A 25,426-nucleotide genomic window follows, 5' to 3' on the forward strand; every position below is an offset into this window, starting at 1 on the left:
AGATGTAGAATGTGTGTCCAAGAAGTCCTTATCTGAAGTTCTGCATTTCCTTTGGGAATAAAGGCTGCTTCTCTGTGTTAAAGTGAATTATATAAAAGTGGGATGTTTCATTCTTACTGAAAGAATTTTCAACAGTAAAATTTCTGATAGTTTATGATTTTAGAGAACAAAGTTTCTCAGTGAGTAAGAAGGCAATAGTCACTGGAAGGGAGTTATGACAGGTTATAGCTGCAGCAGGCCCTTGGGAGAAATATTGTCTCCTGGCTTTATCTGTGTGTGATGAAGGACAAGGCAGATTTATACTTTCTCAGTCTGAGTTAATTTTTACTTACCCACTTCCATTACAACATTGAACACACACTGTCCTGCATTTTGGTTAGTAATATTCAGGGCTGTCTCCATGGCAGGCTATAAATACAAAGTGCACTGTATTCCCACCAAGGTCTAGCACAGTGTCTCTCATATGGTACATACTTAGAAAAAAATTTTGGACTGAACCTGATTACCAAGAAGAGGCAGTATTTCAAGTTCATCAACCTAAAGGGTTAGGTCAAGTGGCAGGTTAGAGCTCTTCTATAATTAGAAGAGCTTCCCACTTGCAAAACTGAAGGCAAGCCACTCCTCCTCAGCTGGAAAAAACATTATTTTAACAGTATTTCAATAGGAATCCATTCAACAAAGTTGCTCCTACAAAGGGGACTTTTCAAAGGAAACAGTTATGCACACAGGACAGCCTGTGTAAATTCTGTTTACATAAATATACTTTCAAACCTGCACCTTTTAGATGTTGCTCTTTTTATGGATAACAAGCCTTTTCCGTCTTATCTTACCCTAGGCGTGCATTAACTGCTTAAAAAGGCATAGCCTATCGAGTTATTACTCAAATAATGTATGTTCAATCATCTCAGCTCAAATATATCATTAGTAAACAATCACACCCATTATAGAGAACATAATGACACCATTTGGAGTGGAAAGCTGTTCCCAACCCCGCGGTAAAGGGCTTTTGTGTCATAGGAACACTTTCCACTTCATCTCATCATGAAATGTTAATACACTGCAAGGAGTCGTTTGTAAATTAGTCTAGCGGGTGTAAACCAGAGAACAGACAGTACAAAAAGCTGTTGTTCAGAAGAGTGAAAGACATGAAACTAGAACTTCTCTGTGTTTAATAATTCTAGGGTAAACTCACTAGGATTTAGTGAACATGAGACAAAACTTCCCATCTGATAAATCAGTTCAGCTCTGCACCAAAATATAATCAAGTTCATCAATGTTTAATTACTTAATTAAAACTAGACTAATACATGAAAACCATTCCTAAAGAGAAGTCCTTACCAAGTATTCAACCATGTCCTGTTGATCAGCCACATGTACTAGAACTGGCCCTTATCTCAGAGATGATACATAAGGTACACATTCAAAGGGAGCAGTGATGACAAGTGTCAGGAAGGCCTCTCCACGTAAGACTGCTTTGTTTTTACTCAAAGTGTGGAGCCCCCTCTTGAGGTCAGGAGCGACACCACATATGCATTACTACAGCTGCTACTTAGAGTCAGATGTGTAAGAGACACCTTAGAGCAGAGTTCTACTTGGCACAATGAGATGCAGAGGGAAAGCTCCCTCACTCTAAAATAACTCAAGGCTACCTAAAAGACTTTTGCACTGTCAGAACACATATTTATTCTATTTTTCAAAATACTTACAAGCTTTCATTTGTATCTAACCTCGGGCACCTTTTATCTCAGTCTGAAGTGCTATCCCCATAATTCACAACCTGGGATGAGGATCTTCTTTATAAATGTTAGCTTTAAGCTATCAATTTTGAGTCCATTTTGCAGGTTTTGTGAGGATACTGTAAAAGAATCTGGCAGCACATGGAGAAAGAAAGCTGTTTGCTTTCTTGATAAAGTATAGCTTCAGCTGGTTTGCTTACTACTTAAGCTAAAATGGCCTGCATCCACTTTCTTAAGGAACTTTACTTCCTTCTATAGTTGCTCATTTGTAAGTTTATAATAAGCCCAAGGAGGCCAGCTGCTTTGGAAAGGGTAATGATCTAGCCAAGGATAAAGTGACCCCGAGCACGTAATGCCTGGACCTCAGAACACCACACAATTTCAGTTAGTTCTTAACATAATTTTATAACTTTGAGCATTTTTAAGTTACTGAAATTTTCTGTGGAAAATAGCCAACTTAAAGTGTTAGGATACAGAGGAGAGTATACCTTGAGTAAATATGTTTTGGGATATAAAATCAAAATCATAATCTTCTTTCATGGTAAAGTTCACCTTAGGAAAAAGTATCTTGGGAGCGGCATACCAATGTCAGTTCTGTGCTAAAATAATAAAGAGCAACTGGTTAAACCAATCCGTGCTATCACTTAGGATTCAGACTGAAACTTGAAAAACACACCACTTACGCAGTTCTAGATCACATGTTGCAAATATGGAAATAGTTTCTCAACTTTCTCTTCCAGGGAAGAAATCTTCATGTATAGTACATACATTCTCAATGGACACATGTAGAGCCAGTTTCTGAGTGCCTCAAATCTCCACGATGAATTAAAGCCAGTTATCATGTATGCGTAATGTCATATTAAGGGGTAAAAATGTCTTACATGTTTCAGTAGACTATGCAATTAACTTCTCATCTTTTCAACTGCAGGAACTGTACAAAGTCTAACCTTAAAGGAAATGTGGAGAACACTAGCAAGTACTGTAAAAAAAAGAATTTTAAGGGCAAGAAAAAAAAAAAAGAATCTTAGAGTGTTACTCAATCCTTTACCTCTCCTGGATTTCATTAATGCAAGAAAGTACACAATCTTATTTCTGATTTTGAAATTTTAACATGACTTTGTTGTAGCCTGAATATACTTTTAAAGTTCCAGAATGCAAAACTCACGTGTTTCATTCACCACTACCCGCAGCACCTTGAAGAGTGCTTAGCATACAGAAGGTTCCAAATCAATACTGCTGGTAAATAAATCCCACTGCAAATTACTGTCACAGCCTAAAGAACAGCTTTAGTTTTATTGAAGTCATGGGTATATTACTGAAAATGGCGTGCTTTAAACGGGAAAATGAAACACATTATTTCCATGGTCCATATTCAATTTGCTTTTAATAGTAAGCCTTACTGAAATATATTCACTTATAGATAAGGGCAGAAAAGAGAGACATCTAGTGGGTGGACGGAAGGAGTAAGCTCAGAAGCCACATCTGCCACTCCTTCCATCTCTTGGCTAAATGTCTGAAAAAGCCATTTGTCAACTTTGTGACACAGGTCAAAGGGATGTTGCTACTTCAATTTCAGAAAGAATACCAGAATACTAATGACTGAATGAAAAATCTTCCACTTGGGGTTTAAGAAGTCATTTCTCCTTGAGGGGAAAATACATAGAAGCATTTCATTCATTGTTCTAGTACCCTGAGGAATATTGCCCACAGAGTTGCAACCTTCCACTTTATAAAGGTGAAGATAGATAAATAGAAAAAGACAGTACTGCCCAAACCAAACAATGCTATTTCTTTTGAGATATACCAGTGGCAGAGGACTCCAGAGACATTTAACTCAGATGTTATCTAAAGGCGATCACTAGCAGATCTTTGAGCTTGAGGTCATTAAAACATATATACACATATAAGGGCTAATCCATTTTTTTCAGTGGACCATCTTAAAAGGAAGATAACTTTATTCACCAAATGTTTAAGCATCTGCCACATGCCAAGCATTGTATTTTAAAACATCACAAACTTCCCTTTTACTTGTAGCCTAAAAATGTTTTACTAGTCTTCATAAGTCAAGTGAGGTACTATTTCATAAAAGATCCAGTTAAGTCACTGGCAAGTTGAACTTTCAGTATTAGTGAGATCAGAAACGAGGTACACAACTTTAGCACCAATGTGGAGATACATAGCCAAAATGTGAAAGACCTCAAGTATGCTCCATGGCAAAGCTAGATTAGGCAGTGTGAAATCCCCATGGTTTTTCTGTATATGGAATGTCACTTTTCTTTTAAGAGCTCATTGCCTATTCATAAAGTCCAATCCAATCTCAAATAGACTGCTGAGTTTTAGGCTCCTGCATTAGTTCAGCACATGAGCCTGGTAACTGTAGTATCAAACATGACTTGGTCATCTGATACCCCCCTCTAGTAGTCTAGCACAGTAATGCTGCTATCAGCTTTCCCAATAGAATTAGAGAAGCTAAGAAATGTTGCCAAATTAATTTTGAAAAAACATTTAATAAACCATATGTTATTCAGTAAAATATCAAAAGAATTATAACCAATAAGTTCTATTCTGCCACTACTTGTGTGGTCTTTGCAGTCACTTTTTCCACAATGCTATTTATGTCAATCATGTGTGTGATTTCACCCCGAACTGCATCAACTTTTTCAGCTAGTTTGTATTCAAGGGTGTGTTAGAAGGTGTCAGGTATCCTTCAATCTTCCCTCCCACTCTTCTCCTAACTTCTCCTAATCACAATATTCTATCCCTTCCCCAATTGCTGTAACTCAAGTTGCTTCTGCCATATCTAAAACACTGTCCCCACCTACTCTCCATCTACTAAAACATTCATCTTTCAAGGTCTGGGGTAAGAAAAATCAGTCTACTGCAGTAGAAACTACCCCACTAGTGCTTTAGTCATCTCATGAATATATACATTATTCCAACCAATCATTATGGCATTAAAAACAAGTCTCAGATTTTCTTGTTGCTCACGAATTTATTTCGGAAAGATCCCATGTACCCCCAATAAGAAAAAGACGTATGCTTCCAATCCTGATATCAATTTTCTAAAATAATTCCAAATAAGATTAACAATCTACTGCAACCTTGAATCTTACTCATCAAAAATGGAGGAAGTTTAGAATTAAGGCATCTCTAAATCAAGTGGTTTAACATGGGCTCTGGACAATAAAAGAGAGTCAAAATTGATCAGTAAAAGCCAGAGGTAGAAATTAGTCATGTTTCTACTGCTCATGTTGAATGTTACAAGACATTTCAGGACATTTCAATTATCCTTGTACAACGATCTGATTTAGAGCCCATGATCACTGACACTACAGAGATTTCGAAATGACTGAAGACTTAGATAATTATTTAAGACCTACTTCAGAAAAGTTATGATCACTCGGTAATCCCCCACTATTTTATGCAGAATTTCACTTTTAAGGTGGAAACCAGTGAACAGAAAAAGTCGTAACTCGGTCATATTTGACAAATATGGGTATTCTGAAGGAACAAAATTTGTATACTCATGTAATTCAGTTTTAATTTTAACATGAAAAATAATTTTTATTCATTCATTCATTCATCAAACAATCTACTGAGACAACTACTATATGCCAAGCAATACGTAAGGCACTGAAAATATGAAATGAATAAAGATGCTACCGTAGAATTACTTTCTTCATCTGTTGTTGGATATAACATTTAGGTAAAAATTTTAGGAGCAAAGTACTAATTTTTAAACCATAGATCCACTTTTACATGCCCCACTTTCACCTTACACAGCTGGATTTCTCCCTCTAAACAATTATCACTACCATTTTTAGAAAGAGAAATTTCACACTTACTCTCTCTCAGATCTTATCTAGGCAAAATATTTGTTCCTCCTCTAAGAGTGCCTTTACTATTAGACTAGCCTCTAAGCCAAGGACAGAATATTAATTCATCTTTATGCACAGTACTTGAACCACAGTAGACAGTCAATAAATGTTCTGGGATTGAAGGCCCAAAACTTGATGCAATATATAGGTAATATAAGTGAATGCTGGTGCTTGAATAAATGGGAAACTTTATTTTAATTCAGCATCTTAGTTTTAATGTAATTATAAAAGTCACCAAAAATTGACAGAACACTAGAAAACAATTGCTAAATCAAAATAGAGTATCATATACTTTTAATTTTTCATCTTTTTCTTTCATGTTTTTCAGTTGCCTTCTTTCCTAGATCATGTATTTCTATTGTTTGTTTCTTTTTTAATGTTCCTGTGACCACTGGAGCACTAGTAATAAATCCTTAACTCAAATAGGTTATATTTAATTTCAGCACCCAAGCTCCAAATGCATCAGCTAAAGTGGATTATAGCATGGAGAATACCTCAGATGACCACGTATTTTAATTTATTTTTGTTAAGAGTCTATCAAGACCAAGGCAAATTATAATAAAAGTTCTCATACAATAGAAAACAAATTATGTGGAAAAGGATAAACATTTATACAGTATTGAAGCATTATCAACAATGAGTAGCAGAAATTCTTTTTCACTGAAGTCTAAAAGCCATGCCAGCCCTCCAGCAGATCCAAAGATTCTTGCTAAAGGTCAATTCAGGATATAGACCTAATATAGGAACCAAGTATTTACTGTCAAGATTTGCTATGAAAGTCCCACATAACTTGTAACAACTCAGTCTTTGGCCAACTATATATACAAGGTGCTGTTACAACGAAATACATTTTAAGGCACTGGATTCCAAACTGAGTAGAACATTTTGCTCCCAGAGTTTGCATAGATTTTGGATTATTTATACCAGCTAATAGAATTAGTACCAATTAACCTGAGTTGGAAATCTGGGTGCTAACAGAGAGACTTCAGAGGGCTATCCAAGGTACTCATGCCTAGTGACTATGAACTATGAAAGTTCAGAAAGAATGGGTCACAGGAATCAAGGTTGAGCTGGTAAGAGAAGGGGGAAAAGACTGGACTACACTACTGACAGATTAGCCCAGAATGAAGGGAACAAAAACATTCTTTATGGTACAAATAAGTTTTTTACAACACAAATAATCTCCTCAATAATTTTATAAACATTCTAGTATCTGAAAGAAGTTTCTATAAATATATTCTCCAGTACTTTTCTGTAGAAATTAAGAATAAAGATCATAATTGGCCTATTATCCCTGTATTTCATATTATTTCTAAATATATTCCTAGAAATATCTGCAAGAATAGTTATTTTGATCTTTAAGTAGCTGTGAATATAAAGCAAAAAAATGTATTGGGGTTCTGAATAACCACTTTTTATCTCTTACAGAAAAGAAGATAGGTAAGAAGAGGGTGAGTACTTATAGTAGGTGCCATGAATTAATGTCTAAGGGTTAAGACATGAAAATTGCTCACTTTTTGAAAAGCAGGCATCAAGTTAAGATAATGACCATTGATTTTATTTGTCCATTACTATTTCCCACTTGATCAAAGCACTGCCTATTAAAAAGGATAAATCAGATAACACCTTTACTACTACAAATGAATCAATAGAAAAGGCTAGGTTTTGCAGTCAGAATCTACTACACTGCTAATATTGCTATTATTAAGCTACATTATATTCTAACAACTCAAAGAAATTGCAGGATAATCCAGCATAATGCCTTTACCTTATATATAAATTGAATTAAGGTCCAGAGAGTTCAAATAATTTGTCCAAAATAATAAAAATATATTTTCCAAGTTTTAACAAAAAACAAATTTTGAGGAGTTATATCATCAATTATCAGAAACAGAATTAAAAATTCAGTCACAGGCTTCAGTTGGTGCTTTTCCAATGTACCGTGCTCATGTTGCTTGATATCTGATCAGTGTTACAGACTTTTTAGTTCACCTTGGTCAACCTCTACATATTTCCAACTGAAGTTGCTTTAAGTTGAAAAAACGATATACAATCACAGGGGAGAGATATAAAGAAATAAGAATGCTGTTACCATCCTATTAGGGTTCACTCCTCCAAAAGTAGAGCAAAAGGGATATCAGGAAATACACAAGAAAGGCTGGAGTTTTGTCTCCCCAAATAAGTGTAAGCTTAAAGAAAGTTTTTGACCTTCATGTTTTTGTAGCAAACAGTTAAGAACATCTCTGTATAAATATGCCTGAGATTGTCATCAAACAGCTTTATAAACATGTCTTTCTAGCTTATTCACTTACTACTCAACCATCGCCGCTGGAAAAGACGTTTATGACAATGCTAACAATATTTTATTGGGCCAGCAGCAAGACATCTTTACTGCTTATCAATATAGTTCTTTATCAAAAGATCTTTAATAAAGCAAAGTGCAGAACAGTATATACAGTAAGTTCCTATTTGTGTAAAATAAGAAAGCTACATTTATTTCTATCTACACAGAAAATTACAATACAAGGACATCTAAGACATTCCAAGTAGTCTGTGTAATGATGTAAAAATGAGACAGGCTAGGGAAAAAAAAAAAACTTACTTTTGCTAATCTACTCTTTGGTACTGTTTTAATAGTATTTTTATAATGTTTGTGGAATACTTTTTCCAGTTAAAAAAAAAAAAAGGAGACCTTTGATACTGATGATGATACTACTATAGGATATATAGTTTGTCTTTTACAATTCCATACTCAAAGAAGGAAGATTCACAAAAATGATTATAGGATTTTAAATATTCAGATTCACTCTAAACAAAAACTGAAGTTTACTCCCCAATTCTATCTTCATAGTAAAAACAAAAAACTAAACACTTTATATTATTTCACTTTTGAATAGAAGTATTCTAATCCTAACGTGTTATTTTCACGAATAATGGAGTTCAAGTGTTCACTGACAACTGCTAGTAAAAAGCCTATGAAACATTTCCCATTTTATCTTTCTATAAATAACTGGTAAAATTTTAAGGTCACAAGAAATTTTCTACCATACACATTACAGAGATTTCAGTAACTCCCAAATCTCAACAGAAACAGATATCATATCACATACATAAAAACAAAGTAGAATTACATTACTTTAAAAAAAAAAAAAAAACATTAGAAAAGGTAATTCAGTTTTAATTTATTTTCATCACTTTTTCTTCATAATCCAGATATTTTAAAATGCAAAGAAAATTAACTTTCAATGGTATGTTCAGGGACTGGCAATAAAAAAAATTTTCAGACTGCAAATGAGTTATACAAATGAAAATATCAAATGGAGATCCAGTTATCAAAATGAAAGCACTCAACATATTAAAAGTTCACAAGTATTTGTATTGAGCACATTAAAAAAGTCAGCTTGCTAACAACTGTTGTGATTTTAAAGAACTATTGCAGAAGTTTGAAGAAAATAGATTTATTAGTTAACTTATAAAGAGATTAAAGAGCCTGAAACAAGTATTAAAAAGAAATTTGTGCCTTTATTAGAATGTTGTTAGGCTTTAAATATGCCAATTTTGATAAATTATTGTTGTTGTTTTGTTTTTTTATAAGAAACAACACTACAGAACTGCAATACTGGTCCAACACTCGTCTTTACTCTTCTTTTAAAGCAAGAAACAGAATGCGAGTAATCAGAAAGCACTAGCAGGCATCAGTTAATCCAAGATACTAGCTCTTAGTTCCAAAAGCACTTGCAAAGAAAACCTTTTCGGGGGAAAGGGTGGAGAGGGATGGAAGCACTCCATAATAACTGGAATCCCATGAGTGTGTATGCCAAGTCTCATGAGGCTATTTTTTGAATTTATCCTTTACTTGGTCATGGTTTTTTCCCTCAAATACAATTTTTCTTTGACTTTTTTTCCTCAAAGTATAAAAAGTATGAAATATAAACAAGCTCTTGCACTGCACACTTAGAAGTGTACAATTCAAGCATTATAGAGCTATCTACACACTGATAAATCCCATCAAATCTTGGATAATTCATTAATATACAAAATATCAGGGCACAGAAAGAACTAAAACCCACTTCTTTTTGTTACACATAAGATTCAAATATTCAATCTAAAGAAAAACACAATCACTTTCGCTCTCTTCTACATCTGCATGTTGATACACTTATTAAAATATTCCTGTATAATCATGTTTGGTGTTACTATTTCAAGTCAGGTTTAAAACCTCAAAACCAGCCATCCAGACAAAACAGGTAATCAGAAAGATTATCTCTTCCCCACCTCCCTAACCCCAATAACTATGAAGTCAATTTTACGACATGACTCCAAACACTGGATTGTGACGACAAATGCTAGGTCCAATTTCTTCATAGTCCTTTTTGGTGTGGCATACTTGGTAGAACTCAGGCTGAAAACAAAAAACGTATATTTTTATAAAGGTCAAAAATCTACCATCTTCAAAGTATACTGAAATAAATTTTAAGAGTGATGCTTTGAAATAGATGTTAAGTCTAAAATGTTTATTATTAGTCCATTCATGGCATGAAAGCTTAGAAATTCTAGCAGCCATGACTTACAACCAGCTATAAATCTTTATCAGAACTCCAAAAGAGCAATTAACTCCTGTCCCCCTATCCTTGTCTCACACACCTGCTGTGAGGATTCTGAAATTTTGTAGAATGGAAGGTTCTCAAATGTCTAGTCTCTTCTGTTGAGACTTTCCCACACTTTCATTGCACCAATAATGTAAAGAAGCAGCATTCGCCTAACTACAGATAAACTACTCCTAGTCATGCTATGACCATTTTTCGTCTAGTTCTAAGAAATGTCTAGATCATTTGCCTTCCTCACTCTAGGTCTAGAAAAGATAAACCGTTCCATGCTGTGTTACCTCATTTCTCAAGGCAAAGTCACAAACTCAACTAGGTTATAAGGCCCAACTGAAGAAGACTAAAATTGAGGAAGAAAATAACTTTCACCTCCTATTTTGGAAATGGCTTTAAATCCAAAGTTGTACAGTTATTCAATAATTCAGACAAAAGCTCCTTCATTTTAATATTCCATGCACTACCAGAACAAAACACCAATACTTCCTAGGTTAATGGTATTAGAACACTAGAACACCTTTTAAGGGGCCTTTAAAGACATTTTAATTTGGGGACAGGATTTAGAACAATTCCCTTTACTCAGTGGAGAACATCATACTTTCTATACAATGAAACTTAACTTTTACCTTAATGTTTTTAAATACTTAAACAGAACAAACAAGGACCTTCTGATGACTAAATTACCAATTTTAGTAGAACTTTCTCTACAGATAAACTTTAAAACATAGTATAAAATGGTCACTCTGAAACAATGGCTAGCAAGCTAAAAAAAAAAAAAATTAAATTAAAATGACTTCCAATTAAATTTAAATTACTTTCAATTTTTAAAATACTACAAATACATATAGACAAAGTTTCCTATTATTTTTAGATAAAATTTAAAGGAATTTGCTTTGTTCTTCACTAAGTACAGATAGACTCTTCTATCTTAAAAAAAAAAGTATAAATTTAAACATAAGCTTCAGCCAGGCGCAGTAGCTCACACCTATAAACTCAGCGCTCTTTGGGAGGTTGAGGTGGGGGATCACTTGAGCCCAGGAGTTTGAGACCAGCCTGGGCAACATAGTAAGACATCATCTCAATAAAAAATAATAATAAAGGCCAGGAGCAGTGGCTCACGCCTGTAATCCCAATGATTTGGGAGGACGAGGTGGGTGGATCACCCAAGGTCAGGAGTTCGAGAGTAACCTAGCCAACATGGTGAAACCCAGTCTCTACTAAAAATGCAAAATTAGCCAGGTGTGGTGGCACACACCTGTAGTCCCAGCTACTTAGGAGGCTGAGACAGGAGAATCACTTGAACCCAGTTGCAGTGGGCCAAGATCATGCCATTGCACTCCAGCCTGGGTGACAAGAGCGAAACTCCATCTCAAAAATAAATAAATAAATAAATAAATAAATAAATAAATAAATAAATAAAATAAGAAAACAGTAATGATAAAATAAAATAAAAGTAAGCTTCATCACACTCACCGTGGAAGCCAGCATTGATCCTCCAAACCAAACTGCGTATCGCTGCATATGGTGTGTAATGACTTGTACATCAATAGGTTTTGGCTAAGAAAGACATAGTAAGATCATCTTCATAGTAAATTCAAATAATTTCTGTGTCATTTCACCTTAAATGTATATATACAAAAATAATATTTGTACTAATTCAAGTGGTATCTTACAAAACAGAAACAACTGAGACTGCCTGTCTGAGAGGGAAGGGGTTGGGAACACTGTGGAAGAGACTGGGAGGGAACAGAGCAGAATAAATGGAAGGAAAACATCAATGAGCACACGTTTTATACAGTTCTGACTTGAAGAACCTAAATGTTGGTGTTTTACATATTTAAAAATAACACCTTAAAAGAAGGGGAGGTTGGGGCAAAACAAAGTACAGCAACAGCAAATTAAACTAATTGTACTTTTTTCAAACATAAGCATACTAAGGTGAGGAAAGGGACTAACCCAAGCAACTTGTGAACACAGTATTTTGCATCTTATAAGCCTTCAGGCTAAAGATAAAATATAAGCAAATACTGAACTCTAGTTTTGGGTCTATTTTTCACAGTGGTATGGATTAACAATTCTGAAACTATTATATACATATTCAGGGATTAAGCAAAAACATAAATATATAGATAACAGGAGCCAGGCTTCTCACTGTCACAGAAGGGCATTACCATACGGAAGGGCAGAAAACTAGAGTGAACCCTCTATAACTGGAGACATCCGTAAAAATTCATGGTTTTTAATTTATGTAGAGAATTAGATATAGATGTAGAGACACACACACACCCCCTAACTCTAATCACTGAGAAGTCCTAGACTCCATGATACCGCAGTAGCAATGAGCACAAAGCTTGGTTTCTTAGCAATGTTCTTCACTAAAAGGAACAAGACAAAGATGTCTTGAAGAAAGAAAAGGGGGGGAAAAAGGCTGATTCCAGGGCCAGAAAGAGAAAGTACAAGATCAGCCTGAAACACCTTGCTGTGCCAGGAAGTACAGAAGTAGGCAAAAAAAGATGTGGCTGCATCCAAAAAAAAAAAAAAAAAAAAAAAAATCTAAGAGCCATTTGAATAACTCCCACTGGTCAAATCTGAAGAAAAAAAAAGAAAAAGTGGCATTAAAATTAATGATGAGTGGTATTACTGGTATTATGATATCACAGTGATATTAAGGATACAGACCACAAAATGAGAAATCAGGAGTTCATATAGATATTACTAAAAGAACAAATGAATGTGGGAGAAGGGAAAACTCTTCCTTACAGTAAAACAAGACTTAAAAACATAAAAGGAATGATGGAATTTGCAAAACGCCATTTAGCGACTACCACAGCAATAACTGTTTTAGGAAAGAATCACAATGGATGCTAAAAACTAGTGATTGAAACTTTAATGAGAAACAGGATAGTCTGAAGGTGTCTCCTCATAAGATTCGTATTAAATATAAAGGAAAACAAAATAACTTTATAATGAAGAAACCTGGCAGACACTTCAACCAAATGCTCAAAATCCACACACAGGACAAATTCTATCATGTGTCTACTGATACAATGCACTAAAAATGATACAACATCAATTCTGTGGCATCACTGTCAAAAGTACATAATCTGAACCTAGTCAGACAGAAATATTAAACAAACCCAAGCTGAAGGATATGCTACAAAATAAATGTACTCTTCAAAAATGTTACACTCATTCAAGAAAGACAAAAAACATTGAGTATGTAACAGACTGAAGCAACACAGTAAGTAAATGAAACATGCAATCCTTGACTGGATCCTGGATAAGGGGGAAAAAAGGTATTTTGTTTTCCTTCTGTTATAAGGGACATTAGTGAAACAACTGGTAAAATTAGAATCAGTTCTGTAACTAGCTAACACTGGATCAAGGTTATGTTCATGATTCTGACAACTGTAATATGTTCTTGATTTTAGAAATATACTAAAATGATTGGGGATAAGGAACCATCATATCTACAATTCAGAGTGTGTGTGTGTGTGTGTGTGTGTGTGTACACACACACATATTTATAGTAACAGAATGATATGGCTTTTTTCAAAGCTGTTTGGTTGCCATTAAAAATTACAGACTGAAGGAGAATGAAGCCAGAGATAGACAGATATATAAACACATGCTATTAAGACCTATAAAAGTTACTAGCAAGAAAAATTAAGGTGAAGAAGGCAGTCCTCCAGAACAAAACGTTTTTCGTATACATGATGAGCATCCCAAGTCTGAAAATCCAAAATGCTCCAAGATCCAAAAATCTTTTTTTTTTTTTTTTGAGATGGAGTCTGGCTCTGTTGCCCAGGCTGGAGTGCAGTGGCCGGATCTCAGCTCACTGCAAGCTCCGCCTCCCGGGCTTACGCTATTCTCCTGCCTCAGCCTCCGGAGTAGCTGGGACTACAGGTGCCCGCCACGTTGCCCAGCTGGTTTTTTGCATTTTTTTTTTAGTAGAGACAGGGTTTCAACGTGTTAGCCAGGATGGTCTCGATCTCCTAACCTCGTGATCCACCCATCTCGGCCTCCCAAAGTGCTGGGATTACAGGCTTGAGCCACCGTACCCAGCCTCAAAAACTTTTTGAGCACCAACATGATGCTCAAAGGAAATGCTCACGATTTCAGATTTTTGGATTAAGGATGTTGAACCAGTATATAATGCAAATACTCCAAAATCCAGAAAAACTCAAAACCTGAAACACTTCTGGTACGAAGCAATTCAAAAAAGGGATACACAACCTGTTTCTTTCGATATGTCGATACAGTACTGATCACTGGGTAAATTTATTTCTTATTTACAAGTGTAAAAAGAGCTTAGAAATGTTAAACAATCTTACTTTATTAAAATACTGTATTCAAAAACATACAGCATTGTTTTTTACTTATATATCTGTAAAGAGTTATTAAAAGCTAAACGGCTACTTAATACATCCATAACCACACCATTAGGACAATCAACATCAATCTCTTAAGTATTCTAACAAAAAAAAAAAAAACGGAATATGCACTACGTTCATTCACATAATCAATGTGATTAGTAGGATTCTCAGTAGAGAATTTAAAACTATACTTGCAAAACCCAATGATTTCTTTTTTAGGTAGGAGGTAGGGTAGATAGGTATGTGGATAAGGAGAGTAGATGGATGGACAGATGAATGGATAAATGGGTGGGTGGGCTGGTGGTTTGGTTGGTTCGGAGGGGGATGCAAAAGCAAAGGCAACATTTTAAAAGTTTATTGAGTAGACTTCCTTAAGTGTGAAGTCACGATATTATAGAGACAGAGTTCAATATTTTGCCTTCTACCCAAAACATACACTTTTTACTGCATTCCTATGGCTAGGTTTACTCAAGATAATCAAAATATAGGTGCTGAAAAGAGTCAGCCATCATGCAATTTCTCAACAATCAGCAAACCCTAGAGTATTATGCTTTACTTTTAAGTAATTCTGAATGATTGTGGAAGTCTCAGATAAAGTGCTCATTCTTGGTAATTTTCCAAGCAGAAGGTATTTTATTTAGCAACTTATCCTCTAAATCAATGTTCTGCATCAATATTTAACAAGGATGAAAAAAATGAAAAATCTATCTCTAAATATAGAAAGCAGACATCTGAGAATTTTAAATTAATTTTGATTTTTTTACCTCAAGCCTAAAGGTCCAGGACATGTAATACAAAAGTTACTTTGTTAAACCACCAGTTTGATCGCACACTTTGAGGTTGTTAGGTGGTAGCTAAAGTCAGTTTTTCAGAGCAGGTTTGACTACTCAACAATGGTGTCAATCTCAACTCGGCTTTGTTGTCCTTCTATAGTATATAAAATTTTGTGGATCCAAAATTAATTTTATTGTTGGTGTATGCAAAGAAATCTACTATATTAATTATCTATGAGAGAGGTATAGAAAAAAAAAGTCTTTCCACAGGTATTACTAAGAATGATTTTCCAGAAATACAGACAATATCCTAAAAGAATCAAATGATCCAGAGTATCATAGACATACATCTATAACATTAACCATTTCCATTAGAATACCTGACAGGTTCCTCTTATTTTCCTAAATCAGAGGGAATGTTGGCAAATATTTCTCATACCAATAAAGGAAGGCACCCTCATCTTTCTCACCAATAATCAAAAAAACCAACCTTCAATCTACCGCCACTCAATTCCTCACTTAATTTCAGCCGGGCATCTACAGTTCTTTTCAAATCTCTTTGCAAGCGACGTCCAAAGTCCCTGAACATGGTTGAACCTCCAGAGAGGACAATATTCTAGTGGAGAGAAAATAAATATAAATATTTAAAATGAAAAGTTTAAAGGTACACGGTACTGAAATGCTATTATATCCTTTTTATGAGAGGTGTTTAATATCAAAAAATGGACAGACTACATAAAAGTTTTTTTAAAGTTAGATCTTGAATAACAATTTTGCTATAAATACCTTGTAGAGAGGACGCCTGACATCAATAGGACAATTCTGAATTACTTCATCTACAACTTCTGAGATAGGCTGTGTAAAGTCTGGATTAGCAAACTGAAAAATAAGTTGGATATATAATAGAGATCATATCACTACTGACAAATATCACAATAAAAGGTTAAAGTTTTCAGTTCAAAAACAAAAGGCCTTTTAGAAACTATTAATACTGGTCTCTGACAGATTCAAATTGAAGACACTGAAATCAGAGAAAACTCAAAATTATGATGATATATACCATTTTATAACTATCAGAATAGCAAACATGTAAAGTCATACATATACTATGAGCTGGCAAAAATCTGGGTAAATAGAAACTTTCATATAATGCTTGTGAGAGTAAACACTGATGTAACCACTCTGGAGAATAATTTGGCAACAATAAAATAGTGACATGGTCTGGCTGTGTGTCCCCACCCAAATCTCATCTTTAATTGTACTGCTATAATGTCCATGTGTTGTGGGAGGGACCTGGTGGGAGATAACTGAATCATGAGGGTGGTATCCCCCATATTATTCTCGTGGAGTGAATAAGTTGCACAAGATATGACGGTTTCATCAGGGGTTTCTGCTTTTGCGTCTTCCTCATTCTCTCTTTGCCTGCTGCCATCATGTAAGACAGGACTTGCTCCTCCTTGCTTTCTGCCATGATTGTGAGGTTTCCCCAGCCACTGGAACCGTAAGTCTAATTAAACCTCTTTCTTTTATAAATTGCCCAGTCTCAGGTATGTCTTTATCAGCAGTATGAAAACAGACTAATATAAATAGCGAACAAAATTTTAAATACACATACTAGTAACTCCACTTCTTAGAACAAACCCTGAAGAAACTCCCCAAACATGTATGCTGTTACATATGCATTATTTACTATAGCCTTGTTTCTGAGAGGAAAAACCTGTAAGTCCATCAACAGGGGATGAAATAAATAAATGTAGTCTAACCTCATTATTCATGATTCCGTATTTGTGAATTTACCTGCTTGCTAAAACATATTTATAACCCCCAAATCAAAATATGGTTATTCATGGACATGCACATGTGCAGAGCAACAAAAATTTGAGTCCACTGATGTGCACATTCCCAGTTGAGGTTGAACAAGATGATACTCCGCTTTCTAGTTTTAGCTCTCATACTATAAACAAGGGTCCTTTTCACAGTTCTATTTAGTGACACAGTTTTCATATTTTTGTTAGTGATTTCATTATTTAAAATGGCCCCCAAGCATACTGCTGAAGTGCTGGCTACTAAACACAAGGAGGCTGTGACGTGTCTCACAGAGAAAAGGCCAAGTTAGATAGCTTTGTTCAGACATGTGTTCTAGTGCTATTGAATATAAATGAATATACTAAAATAATATACTAAATGCAGTGCCTTTAAAAAGAAACACACATGAAACAAGGGTATACATTAATGGGATAACAAAAATGTTACCAGAGGCTCAAAGAAACCTAACACTGTATTTCCCCTAGGAGCAACAGCTCAATGTTCACTAATTCAGTGCTCTCAAGAACTTTTTGGCACATCTACTTTGAATAACATCAGCTGTATATTCAAACGATGATATACCACAGTCAAAATAAACTTACTATTTCCAAACAGCTGGCACTAAAGAAAGACACACTTTTTCAAAAACTTAAAAAAAACAACAACAACTTGATGCTGGGTATGGAGGCTTACACCTATAATCCCAGTGCTTTGGGAGGTCAAGGCAGGACGATTGCTTGAGGCCCAGAGTTTGACACCAGCCTGGGCAACATAGTGAGACCGTCTCTACAAAAAAATTAAAAACTAGCTAGGCACGGTGGCACACACCTGTAGTTCCAGCTACTTGAGAGGCTGAGGAAGGAGGACTGCTTGACCTACGAGTTCAAGGTTACGCCGAGTTATCATCACACCACTGTACTCCAGCCTGGGGGACAGAGAGAGACTCTGTCTCTAAATAAATAATCAAAATCTAGCTCTACTTAGTCAAAGACAAACAAGTACTGTTTATCACCTCAGCTACTCATTTTTATAATTAGGTTATACTAATTGAGAAATAATATTCCTTTATTTATTAAACTGAGTCTGTAACTGTATTGATAATTATTAGGCATGTGTCAATTTTTTTCCAGGTTTTTTTTTGTTTGTTTGTTTTTTAAACAGAGTCTCGCTCTGTTGCCCAGGCTGGAGTGCAGTGGCGCAATCTTTGCTCACTGCAACCTTTGCCTCCCGGGTTCAAGCAATTCTCCTACCTCAGCCTCCCAAGTAGCTGGGATTACAGACGCCTGCCACCATGCCCGGCTAATTTCTGTATTTTTAGTAGAGACAGTTTTGCCATCCACGTTGGCCAGGCTGATCTTGAACTCCTGACCTCAACTGATCCGCCTGCCTCGGCCTCCCCAAGTGCTGGGATTATAGGTGTAAACCACCACACCCAGCTTTTTTCCAGTTTTTAAGATTAGTTTTAAATTATTTACAGGTTGTGCATACAATGAAAAGAGATTTAATGTTTTCAAAGGGACACATACTAATACAAAATCTTTTAATTTAGATCATGTAAAACATCACTAAGATTCTACTGACCTTTATTATAATAAAAGAAAAGAACCTGGCAGTCAAAATCTATCTTTTTGAAGCATGCTGAGAGCATACATAAGGAACTCTAAGAGGAATACACACTGGGTATGAAAATGTGGCTCATATTGAGCCTTTAGAACCCAACCTACAGACTAGGGTAAATTTTATCTGTCAAGGAAAACAGAATAGAGCTCAACTCAGCTGGCTCTGTAAGTAATTTAAAGACAAGCTCATGTGCTGGCAGAAAATGACTTAGTTACTGATTAAGTGGAGTGAGCAGCAGAATCAGAATCCTAAAAATTTTATTTTCCATGAACACATCCATGATCTTCAACAACCATTTTCAGTTTCAGACTGTGAAATCTTCTAGAGCCTTCAGTTCTCAAAACACTGTATTTTTATGATCCCAAAGTGACACTTTAACCTGAGAACCTATCATTTGCTCTAACTATAAAGAAAAGATTTACTTCTCCAAAATCTGTACAGAGAATATTAACGACCTGACAAAAATGTGTTCCATAATACTCATTTTTAAAAGTGTTATCAAATTGCTAACACAGAACTTGTAAATTTTTACATCGTCCTTTGTCGGCTGTACTCTTCAGTATTTGCCTAAAACAGTAACACACACACATGTTAACCGTCCCATAGTCCTTTTCCTACCTGTAAGATAGTTTATCTGCTATACCATGCTCAAGTAAAAGGAACAAATAGGATTATTCAGTACTGTGCTATATCTCTGTGCCCCCCCCTTTTGTTTTTCTTTTTTTTTTTTTTAAGATGGAGTCTCGCTCTGTCACCCAGGTTGGAGTGCAGTGGCACCATCTTGGCTCACTGCAACCTCCGCCTCCCGGGTTCAAGAGATTCTCCTGCCTCAGCTTCCCGAATACCTGGGATTATACGTGCCTGCCATCATGTCCAACTAATTTTTGTATTTTTAGTAGAGATGGGGTTTTACCATTTTGGCCAGGCTGATCTCGATCTCCTGACCTCGTGATCCACCCACCTCGGCCTCCCAAAGTGCTGAGATTACAGGCGTGAGCCGCCGTGCCAGGCCCTGTGCCGTTCTTAATCAAGAACGCACAGAAGAGGCCAGGCGCAGTAATCCCAGCTACTTGGGAGGCTTAGGCAGGAGAATCACTTGAACCCAGGAGGCGGAGGCTGCAGTGAGACGAGATCGAGCCACTTCACTCCAGCTGGGTAACAGAGCAGGACTCCATCTCAAACAAACAACAAAAAAAGAATGCACAGAAGAAAAATACAGAACCTTTAAATATTAACATACCCTAGATCCACACACAGAAATGCTAATGTATTAAAAAAAAATGAAGTCTGACTTGAGTATATATTTGAAAAAAGTATAGGAACTACTGGACAACAGAACCCCAAGTGAGAGCTGGTAAAATATAAAGTAAAGCAGCAAGCAATGACTATTTAGTACATAAATGAAGAAGAAAAAGAATTAACAAATTTAAACAGTGATAATAAATTGTTAAGAGTATTCAATGCTTTAATACTAACAGATTCAACCTAGGGTCTCTCATACTATTTTTCAGGCCTTTTCTTTTACTGTCAGCAAAATAGTCAGTTCTGCCTCTAACTGCTCCCTGGTCAAGTCTTAAGACTACTGATGCTGAGAACATTAGAAGAGACTGTCAAGGAAAGAATATCTTTACTCTTCTCCAAAAAATACAGGAAGTAGCAAATATACCCAAATAAACACAGCAGTCCAAATCTTTCCTATACCTGGAAAGTTATTACGCAAGTTTTAAAACCTTAGGATGATTTTGTTAAAAAAAACAAAAAATTTCCTTTTAAAAACAAAATCCAAATGCCAAACCCACTCCTTCTAAAAACAGCTATTTCTAGTATTTGTGATGAACTTACAGAACTACAAAAATAAATCTCCTTATTTTTTCATATATTTTATCCTCAGTGCTGAAGTACTGGACAGTTCAGATGCCTACACTTTCATCTAGTTGAAACAAAAAACCAAGTGAATCCTTCAAATGACAGAGGAACTAGGACACAGAAGTATCCATCTAAAACCACACACACAAAAAAAGGTGTGTATGACACACTTCATAAAATACAAAAATCAGGTCTATTTTGAGAAAACATAGTGAAGTAAATAAACATATGTATCTAATTTTGTTCTCTTCCAAAACACTACTCAAAATACCAGTAAAGAGAATTTTTTTTTCTTTTTCTTTTTTTGAGACGGAGCATCACTCTGTCACCAGGCTGGAGTTCAGTGGCGCCATCTCCGCTCACTGCAATCTCCGCCTCCTGGATCCAAGCGATTCTCCTGCCTCAGCCTCCTGAGCAACTGGGAATACAGGCACATGCCACCACGCCCAGCTAATTTTTTCTCTCTTTTTTTGTATTTTTAGTAGAGATAGGCTTTCACCATGTTGGTCGGGCTGGTCTCGAACTCCTGAGCTCACGATTCACCCGCCTAGGCCTCCCAAACTGCTGGGATTAAAGGCATGAGCCACCGCACCCGGCCTGAGAATTTTTTAAAGGAAAAATAAAAGTATTGAGAGCAAAGCAAAACCAACAACAAATTTGGTAAGCTGGAGAGCAGATGGACAAGATGTTGCAAACACTTCAAAACACTTAATAAGTCATCAGTAGGCCGGGCGCGGTGGCTCAAGCCTGTAATCCCAGCACTTTGGGAGGCCGAGACGGGCGGATCACGAGGTCAGGAGATCGAGACCATCCTGGCTAACACGGTGAAACCCCGTCTCTACTAAAAATACAAAAAAACTAGCCGGGCGAGGTGGCGGGCGCCTGTAGTCCCAGCTACTCCGGAGGCTGAGGCAGGAGAATGGCATAAAACCCGGGAGGTGGAGCTTGCAGTGAGCTGAGATCCGGCCACTGCACTCCAGCCGGGCAACAGAGCGAGACTCCGTCTCAAAAAAAAAAAAAAAAAAAAAAAAGTCATCAGTAAAAAACAAGAACCAAGCTATTTTATACCAAAAATTCCCTCTCCACATCCCCCAAAGAACTTGCTGACCCGGGTAGCTTTGAATTGAGATGGAAGGAGGCCAGGAAGAAGGACGGGTTGAAAGTCTCTCTAAGAAGCTGTTAAAGCTCTAGATCCTCTCCAAAGCAGCATCAAATGCCGCCTCCTCATCCAAAGAAAAAAGTGGTGAATACTATTCTCTACACTGAAGAAAAGAGTTTCCACGACTCTAATACACAGCAGAAAGTACTATAAGGGGAGTTTTACATGAAGGTAGGCAACCTGCAAAGTCTCTTCCCACTTGGCTGCCAGTCTTTAGCCAGCAGCCAGGAGTCTTCTCTGGGAAGTAGCTAAAAAGACCTAAAGTAACACATATATGGCATTCCCCCAAAGAAAAGGCACAGTCAACAAGCCCCACCCACAAAACTCAGACATCCAATCAGGTTTCTAGTGACTCCTCCCCGCCTTTTTTTTTTTTTTTTTTCCTGAAGTGGAGCTTCGTTCTTGTTGCCCAGGCTGGATAGCAATGGCGCGATCCAGGTTCAAGTGATTCTTCTGCCTCAGCCTCCTGAGTAGCTGGAATTACAAGTGCCCGCCACCACGCCCAACTAATTTTTTGTATTTTTAGTAGAGACGGCATTTTGCCATATTGGCCAGGCTGGTCTCTAACTCCTGACCTCAGGTGATTCACCCACCCAAAGTGCTGGGATTACAGGCGTGAGTCACTGCGCCCAGCCTAGTGTCCCCTTCTTGAATGACTAGTCTGCAAAAGTCTCTAGCGGGAAAAACATAGCAACTGAAACAGAAAAACCAACTCGAAACAGACTAAGCAACTTGGACGAGACTATAGAAAGAAGAAAACTAAAAAATAAAAACAAAACAAGAAACCCTATGATTAATATCCTTAAAGAGCCAGCAGATAGACAACAATGAAATAGGAAAAAGGTAGCATTTTAAAAAGAATATTCAAAAGTAGGGGTGGGGGAAGCTCTTGAGGATTAAAAATGTTGCCAGAAATTTTAAAACTCCAATAGAAAACTCAGTAGGTAAAGTTGAAGAAATAACCTACAGATTAAAACAAAAAGACAAAAACAAACAAACAAAAAACCAGAAATGCTAGGGGACAAAGGGAAGATCCTACAAACATCTGTACAGGAGGAAAAAAAAAAAAAAAACAGGTCCTATACATATAAATCAGCTTTTATTAACTTCATATTATAATGGAAAGCAATTACGCAACGGCTTCAAAATGCTGAAGGAAAATTATTTCCAATTTAGAATTCTATAACCAAACTATCAACAAGCGTGAAGATAAAATGAATACACTTCAGACACATAAGGTCTCGACATTTTCCTCTCTCGTATACCCTAAAAGGAACTCTATTGGCAGATGATCACCAAAATAAAGAACTGAACAGTAGGAGTGAAAAAGACATAGGATACAGGAAAAAGATATCCAACATGAGAGAGGGAAAGGGAATCCCTAGAATGATATTAAAGGAATACGGCCACTCTATACTGGGTACAGAAAGAAGCAAGTTCAGACTGGGAACAGACATTTCAGAAAATTAAACTGATGAATAAACCCTATACATCTGAATATCCTGAGAAGAGATTTATATGACTACTGAAGAGAATTTGGAGATGAATGAATGGTATTATTTTAGCACTAATCAAAGAGATTATTATTAACTTCATGGAAAACACTTATAGGAAGGAAAAAGATTTCATGGTTAACTACATGGCTCAGATATGAACAAAATTTGCGGTCACAAAAACATAAGCACTGAATTTCAACCTACTTGAAATTATAATGTAACTAATGAGATGAAAAGGGAATAGAAAGGTTCTGTCTGTGATGATAGAAGAAGGATTTAAAAAAAAAACTTCCTCTTCCATAGCTGGAATTCGACAGACAACTCCTAACACAGGGCTGGGCACAGTGACTCCTTCCTATAATCCCAGCGCTTCGGGAGGCCAAGGTGGTGAACTGCTCCAGCCCAGGAGTTCAAGACCAGCCTGGGAAACCTGGTAAAACCCTGTTTCTACGAAAAATACAAAAATTAGCTGGAAGTGGTGGCACATAGCTGTAGTCCCAGCTACTTGGGAGTCAGAGGTGGGAGGATCACCTGAGCCTGGGGAGGCTGCAGTGAGCCATGACTGAGCCACTGCACTGAGTGACAAAGCAAGACCCTGTTTCCAAAAGAAAATAAAAAAAGCGCCTAACACTGAAAAAAAATTTGAAGTTGCAATATAACCAAGCAATACATAGCTAAGGAGGCAATCGGCAAAAGAAGCAACTAAGAAGAGTTTGAAGTTGTTATCTCTAGAAATAGAAAACGGGGAAAGAAACAAGCAGGGTACTCCTAGTTTTTGTTAGGATCCGTAGACCAAGACTTTTAAACCATGTGCATATATATAACTGATTTTTAAAAACAGCCTTTAAAAAAAGAGAAAACAAAACAGGTTTTTAAAAAAGAGAAACGGGTTTCTCATAGAAGAAATTACTTATAAGGAACATAAAGCTATAGACAATAGAAAATGTTTTAAAGTTAAAAAATTAACAAAGAAAAATTGGTGTATCAAACAATAAAGGTTATTCAAATTAATAGAAAAAATGATACATGAAACATTAGCAGCAAGACACATTTTCATCCAGCCAACTATATCTTTCCTAAGCAATATGAAACACATTTCATTTACATATCTAAAGCTTCAGGGTTATGTATTTATGAGACAGGGTCTTGCTCTGTTGCCCAGACTGGAATACAATGGTACAATGCCAGCTCATTGCAGCCTCGACCTCCCGGGCTCAAGCAATACTCTCATCTCAGCCTCCCAAGTAGCTGGACTACAGGCACACACCACACGCCTGGCTAATTTTTTTTGTTTTTTGGTAAAGACGGGCTCTAGCCATGTTGCCCAAGCTGGTCTTAAACTCCTGGGCTTGAGTGATTCGCTCACCTTGGCTTCCCAGAGTGCTGGGATTATAGGCGTGAGCCACCACAACCAGCCTACTTCAAGGTTTTTAAGAAACCAAGGCATCAGCTAAGCTCATTTGTCAAGCATATTCCATTCAAATGCTCATCTCCTATATCCCATGCTATTATCCATCTTGTGGTCATAATCCTATTTATACAGGACATTTGTTTAGGATTTTCTGCAATTTTCTAATTCCTGTCTCCAACTTGGAGCTTTAATATTTTTCTCTAAGATTTTAATTTCAAATTAATTGATGTGCCTTAACTGAAATGAGGTCTCACACACTTCTATTAATCTACTCACATATAAACGGTCCATACAAAAATCTGTCCTAACTTCCAGCTACATGTGGTTATCTCTCCAGTCTCTTGGAGAGACTAAACTGTCTCCACTAAAATGACAGCAAGAGAATTAAAAGGAAAGATAAATGACCAAGCATGAAACAGGGCCAAAAAAAAAATGAATAAAATATTTCAATCTTGTTTGCAGGGCAAGAAGAGATACTAAAAGGGCATATTGGTAAGAAGTCAATCAAGAACCTTCTAAAGTCCCAGGAATTGAAGGTGTAACAAACCATATAAGTAAAGGTGAAATAAGGCTTGAAAAAAAAGAAAGAAACTGTTAAAATCCTCTAAATAGAATGAGACCCACCCTCCTCGGTTCCCTTCCACACCTTGTATAACAAGACAGTTAATTCGAACCCCAATAAATAAATGAAGGAATGAATGCAC

General features: G+C 36.4%; 1 protein-coding gene across 1 annotated transcript in view; it reads right to left on the reverse strand.

Annotated features, from left to right (window-relative positions):
• Positions 1 to 8,776: 8,776 nt before the first annotated feature.
• ACTR3 (actin related protein 3) overlaps positions 8,777 to 25,426 on the reverse strand; it is a 73,780-nt gene continuing 57,130 nt past the window's right edge. Inside the window, exons 9-12 of the mRNA XM_023195902.2 lie at positions 16,151 to 16,243; positions 15,855 to 15,980; positions 11,689 to 11,772; positions 8,777 to 10,016 (exon numbers count right to left, since the gene is read on the reverse strand). Of these exons, the coding sequence (XP_023051670.1) occupies positions 9,921 to 10,016; positions 11,689 to 11,772; positions 15,855 to 15,980; positions 16,151 to 16,243 (399 nt within the window). The 3' untranslated portion in view covers positions 8,777 to 9,920. The remainder of the gene's footprint in view (positions 10,017 to 11,688; positions 11,773 to 15,854; positions 15,981 to 16,150; positions 16,244 to 25,426) is intronic.

This window comes from Piliocolobus tephrosceles, chromosome 11 (assembly GCF_002776525.5).
Source record: "Piliocolobus tephrosceles isolate RC106 chromosome 11, ASM277652v3, whole genome shotgun sequence".
NCBI classification, from domain to species: domain Eukaryota; kingdom Metazoa; phylum Chordata; class Mammalia; order Primates; family Cercopithecidae; genus Piliocolobus; species Piliocolobus tephrosceles.